Source organism: Apteryx rowi, unplaced genomic scaffold, assembly GCF_003343035.1.
Source record: "Apteryx rowi isolate R43461 unplaced genomic scaffold, aptRow1 scaffold_182, whole genome shotgun sequence".
Lineage (NCBI taxonomy): Eukaryota > Metazoa > Chordata > Aves > Apterygiformes > Apterygidae > Apteryx > Apteryx rowi.
In genome coordinates, this window is record NW_020448108.1 from 1,137,119 (window position 1) to 1,148,355 (window position 11,237).

Consider the following 11,237-nt stretch of genomic DNA (forward strand, 5'->3'; position numbering starts at 1 on the left):
TTTGATACCAAGGAACAGAAGGCTTGACCTTGTTGAATCAAGCTGATGAGATACTAATCCTCCAGGGAATGGAAAAGTGAAGTTGTGCCAATGTAAAAGCTGATTAAGGACTCAGGTCACATTAATTAATAATATGAATTCAGAGTAACAACCCACTGGAAATTCTATTAGGTAAAATATAATTCTCTTTTTATGTGTTTTTGTGTTTCTTCTTAACAAAGAACTAGTTAGGCTACATTCTTCCAAATTATAAAAACAAAAGGGATTTATGATTCGTGTCAAATAATAAGAGCTTGCTTGAGTAATCAATGTGAGTAACTAGCAACAGTCTGAATATGGGAATTTCAAGGGAAGGTTACCTAGTAACAACGGCTCAATTTCTAAGTAGTGGCTTCAGCCACAGAGTAGGCGTTGGGCTAGAAGAAAGCAGCGATTTAGGTTGGACTTCCATCTCATGGAAATCCCAAAGCCTCATATGCAAAAAATGCTGAAGACGTAGCCTTTCATCGCTAGAATCTGTTAACATTTAAGAATCTGCTGCAACTTCATTAGCAACGGATATAAAAAACTGTTTAGTTTACGGCTTTTGTTTTGTGACTTCCTATGCCAGAAGACTGCATAAACTGAATGCCCAAAGAGGGTGTCTCCAGCTTATAAACTGCATGACTGCTATTTATAGTGATGCCTGAAACAACACCTATGCTAAATAAATCTGAAGGCAGATGTGATTTACCTTTGCACACCAAATCAGTACCATCCCATTGTCCTTTGGCATTGCAAACTGCAGTCTGATTGCCACTTGCAATAAGGTAACCATGAACACAATTGTAAATAACTTCACTTCCATATGTGGTTCCACTCAAAGATGCTGGATGTGCATTTATGATAGAGGGTGGAACTCCACAATCCACACCTACACAGGGGAAGAAAGAGGAAAATAAATTGTTATTCAAACAACAAAAGGAAGGAAGGAAGGAAGGAAGGAAGGTTGCTCTCCCATGAAACTATTTTTTTCATCATTATCAATTAACCATCTCCTGTGGTAATCAAATTCTCCCATGTATCCTCTCCCATCGTGGGATTGACAGAGTGCTCTGGCTAGTCCAGAACTATGGTCAGATCCAAACACAGTAAGTTCTGCCTGCCTTTTCCTCACTATGGTATGCTAAATTCATGTCAAACCAGCTAGTTTGTTAATATACTCAAAATGTCCCAGGTTTCAATCAAGATTCTCCTTCTTTTACAAACACGATTAAAGTGTTTAAAGGCCAGTTGGTTCTAAAGCTTTTAGGGAGAGAAAGGGTCAGACAGAAGCAGACGGACAAGCAGAAACTAACTTCAGGAGATCAAACTTAAAAAAAAAAAAAAAAAAAAAGCATAGGGACCAGATAAATGCAAAACCATAAAAAATGTTGCAACATGTAACACAAACCCTTCCTCTTAAAGCAAGAATCTACATGCTTTTCAAAACATGCTGTAATAACTAAGTTGTTTTATACACAAAAAGCCTTCAGGCTAAATCAGAATTTGCAAAATAAGTGTAGTAGTACAAAAAACAGTCTGTTTGACAGGATGTACATTTTTTAGAGTAAGCATCTACCTACCTGCTTTCATAATAGCATGATAAAAAAAAAAACAAAAAAACCCCCCACATTCAACAATTTAACTACAACTCTCCACATACATCACCTCTTCCCAGAGAACTAACTATGTGAGATTTTGGCTCAAGACAATTCTGCTCATTAACATTCAAGGAAAGCTGTATTCTTTGAAGGCACACTACAACCACATTCATATACTTAAATCAGAAAAAAGGGGACCTGTTCCACTCACAGTACCTTGATGTTAGGTCAAATACCCTACCAAACATAACCTTATTTGATCTGTCAGTTTCATCATAAATAAAATCATTAATAAAATAAATTTCTAAATTACCATAGGAAGTAACACAAATTCTAATTTGAAAGCATTCTTGATTTTCCTGAATGAGAAGGAATTACACTTGGCCAGGAGAAATTCCTAGATTAGTCAAAATAATCGTCAGGGAAATTGTGAGATTTTAAAGAATTTTTTAAAAACTCCCTTCCTAATGTTAAGAAGATATGGCTACTCAGACTTGCTGGTTTTACAGAAAGAGAAGAAATCTTTACTGAAATCCAGGAAAAGCAACTTGCAATAAAAGAGGAAACAGTTTGTCATTTCAACCTCATGAGCTGTTTTTTGGGGTTTGAGTTGCTTTACTCCAATTAATCACCAGAGGTATGCTCAAAACTCCAGTCTGACCTATTGTTTGATTGTGGAAATTAAAAAATCATATGCCAAAACTTCACTAAAAATATTACTTAAAAAACTATACTGAGAATTCACAAGGGGTGCCTTCCACAAGCTTTCTTTAGTGGACCTCTTGAGGCTTTGGGCATTTTCTTTTTGTTTTGAAATTCATTTTGTTTTATTTATTTTGAGGAGAAAAGTGTTATTGCAACTGCCTTATTTTCCATGTCACTGTATTTTATTATTTATAAATAACTACTGCCAGTAATTTCATAGTAAATTGTCTGGTCCCTTCCTTAAGAATTTGCTGGTGATGTTTAATACTTCACCTTTTCCAGCCACACTTGCTTTAGCACCCTTATTCTAATTTTTACTCACACACACACACACACACACACACGGTATCTATCCACTGTCAAAAAAACAAAACAAAACAAGAAAGAACTAGAAATAAAGAATATTTTTCGTATTTTGAGGGAAGGATTCTCTTCATTAACACATTATTTTCAGGACTACAATCTTCCTCTTCCCTGTATTGTTGTTATATACATTGTAGCTTATGTTAACTAGCATTTTTTGTCATTTAACTAACATATAGATTTTCTAACTATTCACAGGAACACAAAATACTGCAGAATGGGTAATTACAATACCAAAGCAAGTGGAAGTTTTAATGATGCTTACAAGAAGTATTCAGAGATCTTCTGAAAGCATTTCATTATGTTAAAATCAGGAAGGCTATCTAGCAATGAAGAGCGGTATGATGCCTCTTTTGCAACTGCAGTCAACCTTAGGAAAAAAMCTCACATGCTCCAGAAAAACTGTGTCTTTTCCTATAATGTCATATATTTCAGTGTTTCTCATGAAATACTTCAGAAATTTAATGTTTGCTAAGCCTCAGCTCACAGACACAAGAACACATTGCTCTGCTTGTAGAAATGAAAGGACCAGCATCCAAAATGACATTCTAGGAACAAGAGGTGGCATAATTTTATTACATATTTACTAGAAAATAAACCTGTTCCTGCTCAGAGTTTTGTAAAAAAATCCTGACAGAAAATGGTAATTCATTGTTCATGTACTGAAGGGCATGTTACTCTGAAGCAGCTTCAAATTAGAAATATCTGCAAAACATTAATACATAGAATAACCTGTCATTTTATTCTTTTTTTTTTTTAAATAGCCAGAACTTGTAGAAATACCTTTGAATTGAGGAACTGGCCTACTTTCTTTCGCAAACACACTTCAGAGAATCACAGAACAGTTGAGGTTGGAAGGGACCTTTAAAGATCATCTAGTCCAAGCCCCCCTGCTCAAGCAGAGTCTCCTAGAGCCTGTTGCCCAGGACCTTGTCCAGACAGCTTTTGAATATCTCCAAGGATGGAGACTCCACCACCTCTCTGGACAACATGATCCAGTGCTCAGTTACCCTCACTGTAAAAAAGTTTTTCCTTACGTTCAGACGGAAATTCCTGTGTTTCCATTTGTGCCCACTGCCTGTCGTCCTAGCACCACTGAAAAGAGTCTGGCCCCAAGCTCTTTATACCTGCCCTTCAGATAGCTATCCACATTGATAAGATTCCCCACTCAGCCTTCTCTTCTCCAGGCTACACAGTCCCAGCTATCTCAGCCTTTCTTCATATGACAGACGCTCCAGTCCCTTAATCACCTTAGTAGTCCATTAGACTTGCTCCAGTAGCTCCATGTCTCTCTTGTTCTGGGAAGCCCAGAACTGGATGCAGTACTCCAGATGTGGCCTCACCAGGGCTGAGGAGAGGGGGAGGATCACCTCCCTCCACCTGCTGGCAACACTCTTCCTCAYGCACCCCAGGATACCATTGGCCTTCTTGGCCACAAGGACACATTGCTGGCTCACAGTCAAGTTGTTGTCCACCAGCACTCCCAGGTCCTTCTCTGCAGAGCTGCTTTCCAGCAGGTCAGCCCCCAGCCTCTACTGGTGCATGGGGTTATTCCTCCCTAGGTGAAGGACTTGGCACTTCCCTTTGTTGAACTTCATGAGGTTTCTCTCYGCCCACCTCTCCAGCCTGTCCAGGTCTCTCTGAATGGCAGCACAGCCCTCTGGTGTAGCAGCCACTCCTCCCAGTTTGGTATCATCAGCAAACTTGCTGAGGGTGCACTCTGTCCCTTCATCCAGGTCACTGATGAGTAAGTTGAACAGGGCTGGACCCAGTACTGACCCCTGGGGGACACCACTAGCTACAGGCCTCCAACTAGACTCTGTGCCACWGATCACAACTCTCTGAGCTCTGCCATTCAGCCAGTTCTCAATCCACCTCACTGTCCACTCATCTAACCCGCACTTCCTGAGCTTGTCTATGAGGATGTTATGGGAGACAGTGTCAAAAGCCTTGCTGAAGTCAAGGGAGACAACATCCACTGCTCTCCCCTCATCTACCCAGCCAGTCATCCCATCACAGAAGGCTATCAGATTGGTTAAGCATGATTTCCCCTTGGTGAAGCCATGCTGACTACTCCTGATCACCTTCTTGTCCTCCACATGCTTGGAGATGGCCTCCAGGATGAGCTGCTCCATCACCTTTCCAGGGATGGAGGTGAGGCTGACTGGCCTGGAGTTCCCTGGGTCCTCCTTCTTGCCCTTTTTGAAGACTGGGGTGACACTGGCTTTCTTCCAGTCTTCAGGCACCTCTCCTGTTCTCCATGACCTTTCAAAGATGACTGACAGTGGCCTTGCAGTGACGCTGGCCAGTTCCCTCTGCACTTGTGGGTGTATCTCATCAGGGCCAGTTCTGTGTGTCCAGTTTGTTTAAGTGATCCATAACCTGATCCTCCTGCACCTCCTTGCACCATGCATTTTTCCCCATGCATAAACCCCCTTAATGAAGAATTTAAGAAAGGTTTAAAAATACAGAAACTCCTTTCACCTTTACAGCTTAAAGTGGCAGGTTCCCAAGTTTCATTTGCAGTGCAAATGGAAAACTCTCCCTCTTCGCTGTAAAATCCTTCTTCACATTCATAATGAACCACGCTTCCTGGTACCAAGCTGTAGTTCCCTACAGTGTAGCCATGCTTCATCTCAGGAGGGGAGCCACATCTGATTTCTGCAAAGAGAAAAGCCTGGGTTTAAAGTACAGATTTCATGGTACAAAAAACAGAACACATAACCACTTTAAGAAGAGCTGGACTGGACAGTCACATCACAAAATATGTCTATCTGCGTGACTCTGAGGGAAGCCAAACACTTGCCTTGGCCACAGTCTCATGAACACAGAGATGCAACAAATGAGCCCACGTCTTTATCATCTTCATTACCATTCAGCTGTAGCAATTCACAACACCAAAAACATGACACTGGAATGTGATGGTGCCTTGGATGTCCTGGTTTTGTTACAGCAATGCCTGAATTTTCCTTCAACACCAGAGGAAAATTTCAGGCCCTAGTGCGCAGCTCTATTTCCCTGTGCGCAGGAAAGGTGGAGCGCTGCAGCTAAGCTGAAATCAAACCGTCTGCCCCTCAATTCCTTCAGCTCACTGAACCAGGTCGCCTACAAATGCTGCGCTCCTCCCAGCCAGCTACAGGACAGGGCTCACTTGTCAGGCTCCACCGGTGGCCTCCTCAGCACAGATATGCTGCTTTCCCGCAGTGTGTGGAGGGGGGCAGTCAGTAAGATAGGCAGGGTACTGACAACCCTGGCAAAACGGAGCAGCGCACTCTAGCTGGAAAAACTGATAAAACCGGAGGCAGTGAGCTTTACTGACAACTCTTGCAGTGATCTGGCATTGAGAGAGATGGGTTTAACCCAAGCAGCTCCTCCCACCTGGGAGGCSTGGGTCCACTGAGCACGCTGACAGCTACAGCCTGCACTGCTAGCACTCTGCATCTGCGAAAACTTATGCTGGAGAAATAGGAGAGGAGGAAAAGAGGAATCATTTCAAATTCAGATTTATTCCTTTTTATGGCAAGATAAACAGAGCAGTTGATTCATGCAGGTGGCACAGTAACAAATGGCTAAATTATTATTTTATTATTCCTCTCCCCCAGGCCTGTTTTATTCACTTGATCTCTCTCACTAGCTATTTATCCCTTCTTCCCTTCCCTTGAAGCAGTATAATTATTTATGCAAGTGAAATAGGGCATATTTCCTCTCTTCTCAGAAACTAATTATATCACCTTCACAGCATATTAAACTTCTCTGATGCTGCACACTCAAACCACTGTTGCGATCCTGTAGCAATCACATCCTGTGTTGATCCTACCATCCAGACATCATTGCAACATGTTGAACATGAGAAGAAAAGAGTAATCATACAGCAAGTAAAGTCCACACAGAGGACTTTTGCTTTGCAAACTTAGGTCAGAGCAAGCACCACTGTATCACAATAGATCTGATTTTATTAGCCAACATGAACAGCATCCAAAGGCTCTCACCTTTGCACGAAACCATGTTCCCATCTGGATGAAAAGATTGCTCTCCATTTTCCAATTTATAACCATCAATGCAGTAACACTTGTAGCTTCCTTCAGTATTCACACATCTTGCATTGTGACCACACAGCCCAGATTCTTCACATTCATCTATATCTAGAAATTCAGAGCAAAATGTATGCATTTCTTAACAGATTTCTTTTTTTTTTTCTTTCTTTTTATTAGTTAATGTAGGACTCCAGCTTAAAATGCACAAAGGATTGCCTGAATGGTTCTGTATAGCTCCTGATGGCTCTTCTGGGAAATAAAGGAGGTTATCATTACCCAATGTTCAACCACCTGGAAGAATGAGATTCTTAGAATTTTGTACCTATCTTTTCAAATTGGTTTCTGTTTCACCCGACAAATAGTTTCCAATTTATTTCCTGCTATAACCATCCCATAAAAAAAATCCCACCTCTGCAAATATTGTAATCAGTCACAAACAGTTAATTATTGTGACAAGGAACTAATATCCACACTGAACACAAATATGACATTCAAGGGGAAAAAAGAAGTATAATCTTATTTTCTTAATCTAGTTTCTTTTACTGCAAAGACTGTTGCTACAAAGTTACATTCAAGCAATAATTCATAATAAAAGAGCAAAGAATTAAAAAATGGAACTAATTCATAGTTGTTAGAACTTAGATGTCAAACAAATGTTTGCAGCATACAGCAGAAACTGCTGTGATACAGTTTTGGAAAGAAAATTCTACAGTAACCAGAAAAATACTGGTGCAGTAGAAAATGAAGTTCTGGATTCCTGGCTGTCAAGACTCCTCGTGACATCTACCTGTACAGTTCGTTCCATCATTGGGAATAAACGTCTTGTTGTTGTTAGAGGCACGATATCCATCAAGGCAAACGCAGTAAAAACTTCCATGTGTGTTATGACACAGGGTATGGTTCCCGCAGATCTTGGTGGCTCCAATCTGGCATTCGTCTTTGTCTGTCAGYATATTCAAAACACATCAGAGAGATTAAAAATGTAAAATACCCTCTCCTCCTCACTCATTCTTGAGTAACAAGACTTCCCGTTACCGTTTGTTTCCCTAAGTTATTTGGGCCGTAAACACTGCTTGAAAGCTGGAGCATTTAGACCAATAGAGGTTGTTGTCCCTGGATGAGACTGTGAACAGTGCTTCATGACACAGCTTGGGCTGCTCTAAGAGCTGTTGAAATCGGAAGGACCCGCTCCCCTCTACTGCTCCTCCTTCCAGTGTGCCCTGGCCGTAGCACTCGATGGAGCTTGTGCTTGTCTTATTCAGCTTGCTCAACTGACAGGGAATTAACCTGGCAAACCACCTAACTTGCCTTTGCCCATAAAAATGAGATGATTACTGAGCTCTGGGCAGGGTTCAGTGAGTGCCAGAGCTTGTGGAAGGGAGGAGAAGAGATGAAGAGGAAGAGATCAGAGGCGGGGGCCCTTCCCCTTTAAGCAGGGGTAAGCTATTACATCCACTTAGACATAGCATTTGACTTCATCCTTTGACTCACACATTGATCTGTCATGTATAAGACAGTATTAAAAAGACAGCTACAATAAACAACAATGCTGAACAATACTTTTCATATAACAAATATCTATTTGCATGTGACAAATCTGTGTAAACATGCACACTGTTATTAAGAACAGACTTTCAATTTCTGACACTAATTTTAAATTACTCAGTAATCTGGAAAAAATAGTGAAGACAGCTAAGTTTAATTGTTAGTTTTATTGTGTAGTTCTCAGTTCAACAATGCATAGGTAAAAAAGAACAATAAAGTGAACCCTATCATATGTAAGAAAATTTTTTTAAGATGGAATAAAAAAATAAAACAAGCCACTCCAATACATTATATTTTGAAAGCAAACATTTGATAAAGCCTTACATTCTCTAAGACAAAATGAATTTACAGTCTTTCATTATACGATAGAAATTGAATAAAATACTTAAACAACTAAGTACAAAACAATACTTACACTAAATACAAGTAAAGTACGGCCCCCAGCTAGCCATTAAAAGAAATGAAAAGCAATCCATACGTATTCTAGGTTTTGGAAATACTGTCAGGAAATGACAAAGCTCTTATTCTGYTTTGTGTAACTCAGTGATATTACCCAAGAGAAGACATTTTAGGAATGTACAGTTTCTTGCCATTGTACAAAGAGGTAGCCTACCTTGACAATGTGTTCTTCCATTCCCCACAAATCCATAGTTACAAATACAGACACTTTTTCCTTCTATTTGATGACAAGTAGCATGAATGTGGCAAGTAGCACAGACATCTGGAACTGATCTCTTCACAACTGCTTTAACACAAGGACACAATTACTTTAAAAAAATTGGTCTGGTATAAGGAACTAGCACAGAGCTTAGAGTGGAGGTAAAATTCAGATTAAACCCAAAGAATAAAATCACACCTCCTCCCACCTCATTTTCAAACCAGAAGGAAAACCACAGCCATAGTACTCAAGGACTAAACTTAGAAAACAGAGAGAAAGAAGAAAGGATTAAGGAAAATAACTACACTGGGCAGTTTTCTCCATCCACCTATTATTTGATAACAAATAAACCAGCTTTTCATGACAGCAGTTGGCAAGGCATACATGACCTATATAATAAATAGCTACCCAATATTATTAATCTTTTCTCCATACGCACTTTCTTTCCCTTGGTCAATTTGTATCTTACGTGCTCAATATGTAACCATTTAGTATAAAAGCTATTCACAAAAATGATGTTGAGAATGCTGCCAGGATGAAAATGGCTTGTAATAAAGCTGTTTTTAAAATGAATTTATCTTAGCAGTAGTAGAGGAGCATATGACACACAACCTAATTTATTATAATTTGAAAGTATGACAAATGTATATGAAACTAGAATTAAATATGAACTCGTTCCCTTATTTGTAATCATACTTTTGGCGTATTTTGTGAATTTCTCTCTGTTTTTCGTAAGCTCTTTTCATTATCTTTACACATGCAACAGCTTTCCAATGATAAACCTCAGAATGGACAGCTTGAATAGACAAAGCACGTGTATGCTTACACCCTTTTTACATTTTTTAAAAATAACTACTTAATCCTGCACTAGCTGATTATGTCTCAAGGTGCTAGACATAACAAGAATGGAATTTTTTATTTTTCCAAGACACATAGACTGATAAGGATGGTACAGTTCTTATTAAATACAAATCTTATTGTGTACATAATAGCCCTTACAAGGTTTTCTTCACGTGTCTGTACACTGTTTTGAAATATGTAAACACGACTTGAAGAAGAGGGCAGCTGAAGACTCTAGGCAGCTTTTTTACACACACAAATTTATCAGATTGCCAAAAAAAAAAAAAAAAAAAAAGCCTTTCCAGGTGCACAGTATTTTATTTTTTACTCCCAGTGCATTTCTGAGTTTAAGACACACAGGAAGCATCATATATTCCTACTAATTCGCTATGCATTTACAAACTTTTTTTGTGCGTGCTCCCCAAGGAGAACAGAAAACAGAAACCTATTAGCATGAAGTGGTAGTCAACACGGACTAGAAAATTAAATTAAAAACAGCCATAGTAAGAAGTAGCTCATGATACTTCAATCTTCTGATAAGAATTGGGAGCGCCTGCCCCAGATTGCCGCTACAGGATATAAAACTGTGCATGTCCCCCTACTATCGCAGATGATGTTTTGTGACTTATTTCCACTTGCTAACGCCCAAATTCTCGCAGCTGCACTAAAGTCATCTCAACGATTTCAACCCTATCGACCAGATCTCGTGAACKCCATGAGAAGCGATACGCAATTCCCACGGAGGGCGAGAAAGCGGCACGGGCCAGCACACCAACACCAACCGAGTGCGCGGGGCAGCCCAAAGGGTGGGGGGCAACCCCAGGGGGAGCAGGGGGGCAACCCAAACGGTGTGGGGGCACAGGCGCAACCAAATGGTGTGTGGGCAACCCAAATGGTGTGTGGGCAACCCAAAGGGAGAGGGACGATCCAGAGGGAGCGGAGGCAGCCCAAAGAGGGGCACAGGGGCCACCCAAACTGTGTGGGAGCAAACCAGCAGGAGCAGGGGCAACCCCAGGGGGACAGGGGCAACCCAAAGCATGTGGGGGCCAGCCGAAGGGCACAGGGTGCCCCTTGCCACCACCCCATCCCCGCCCCGCTCCGTTGCGCGGGCCCTGCCAGGCTGGGAGCCCTGGCCGCTCCTGCAGGTGCCTCGGCGGCCACCAGCCCAACATGGGGCCTGCTGGGCTGGCACCTGGGCACGGGTGGGGAGGCAGGGGGCAGGGGGGCAGGCAGGGAGGCAGGCAGGCAGGCAGGGAGGTGGGGAGGGAGGCAGGTGGCGGGGGAGGGAGGCAGGCAGGGAGAGAGAGAGGGAGGCAGGGAGGCAGGCATGCAGGGGAGCGGGCGCCGCCCGGGCCCGCGGCCCGCACTTACCCCGCGGCTGCCCGGCGCAGAGCAGCGCCAGCAGCAGCAGCAGCAGCAGCAGCGGCCCCCGGGCGCCCCCCGCGCTCATGTCGCCGCCGCCGCCGCATC

The 11,237-nt window shown here is 41.9% G+C and overlaps 1 protein-coding gene across 11 annotated transcripts in view; it reads right to left on the reverse strand.

Annotated features, from left to right (window-relative positions):
• The window catches only part of SUSD1 (sushi domain containing 1), a 53,918-nt gene extending 42,690 nt beyond the window's left edge, over positions 1-11,228 (reverse strand). For 10 of the 11 annotated variants that reach the window (XR_003252805.1, XR_003252806.1, XR_003252804.1 and 7 more), the window contains exons 1-6: positions 11,139-11,228; positions 8,883-9,014; positions 7,512-7,667; positions 6,680-6,832; positions 5,175-5,351; positions 734-913 (exon numbers count right to left, since the gene is read on the reverse strand). Coding sequence is in view for 7 of the 11 variants with exons in the window: in XM_026061564.1 (XP_025917349.1) it covers positions 734-913; positions 5,175-5,351; positions 6,680-6,832; positions 7,512-7,667; positions 8,883-9,014; positions 11,139-11,217 (877 nt within the window). In the remaining 4 variants the exon portion in view is untranslated. The remainder of the gene's footprint in view (positions 1-733; positions 914-5,174; positions 5,352-6,679; positions 6,833-7,511; positions 7,668-8,882; positions 9,015-11,138) is intronic. The other variant, XM_026061562.1, reaches the window with a different exon arrangement.
• Positions 11,229-11,237: the final 9 nt, after the last annotated feature.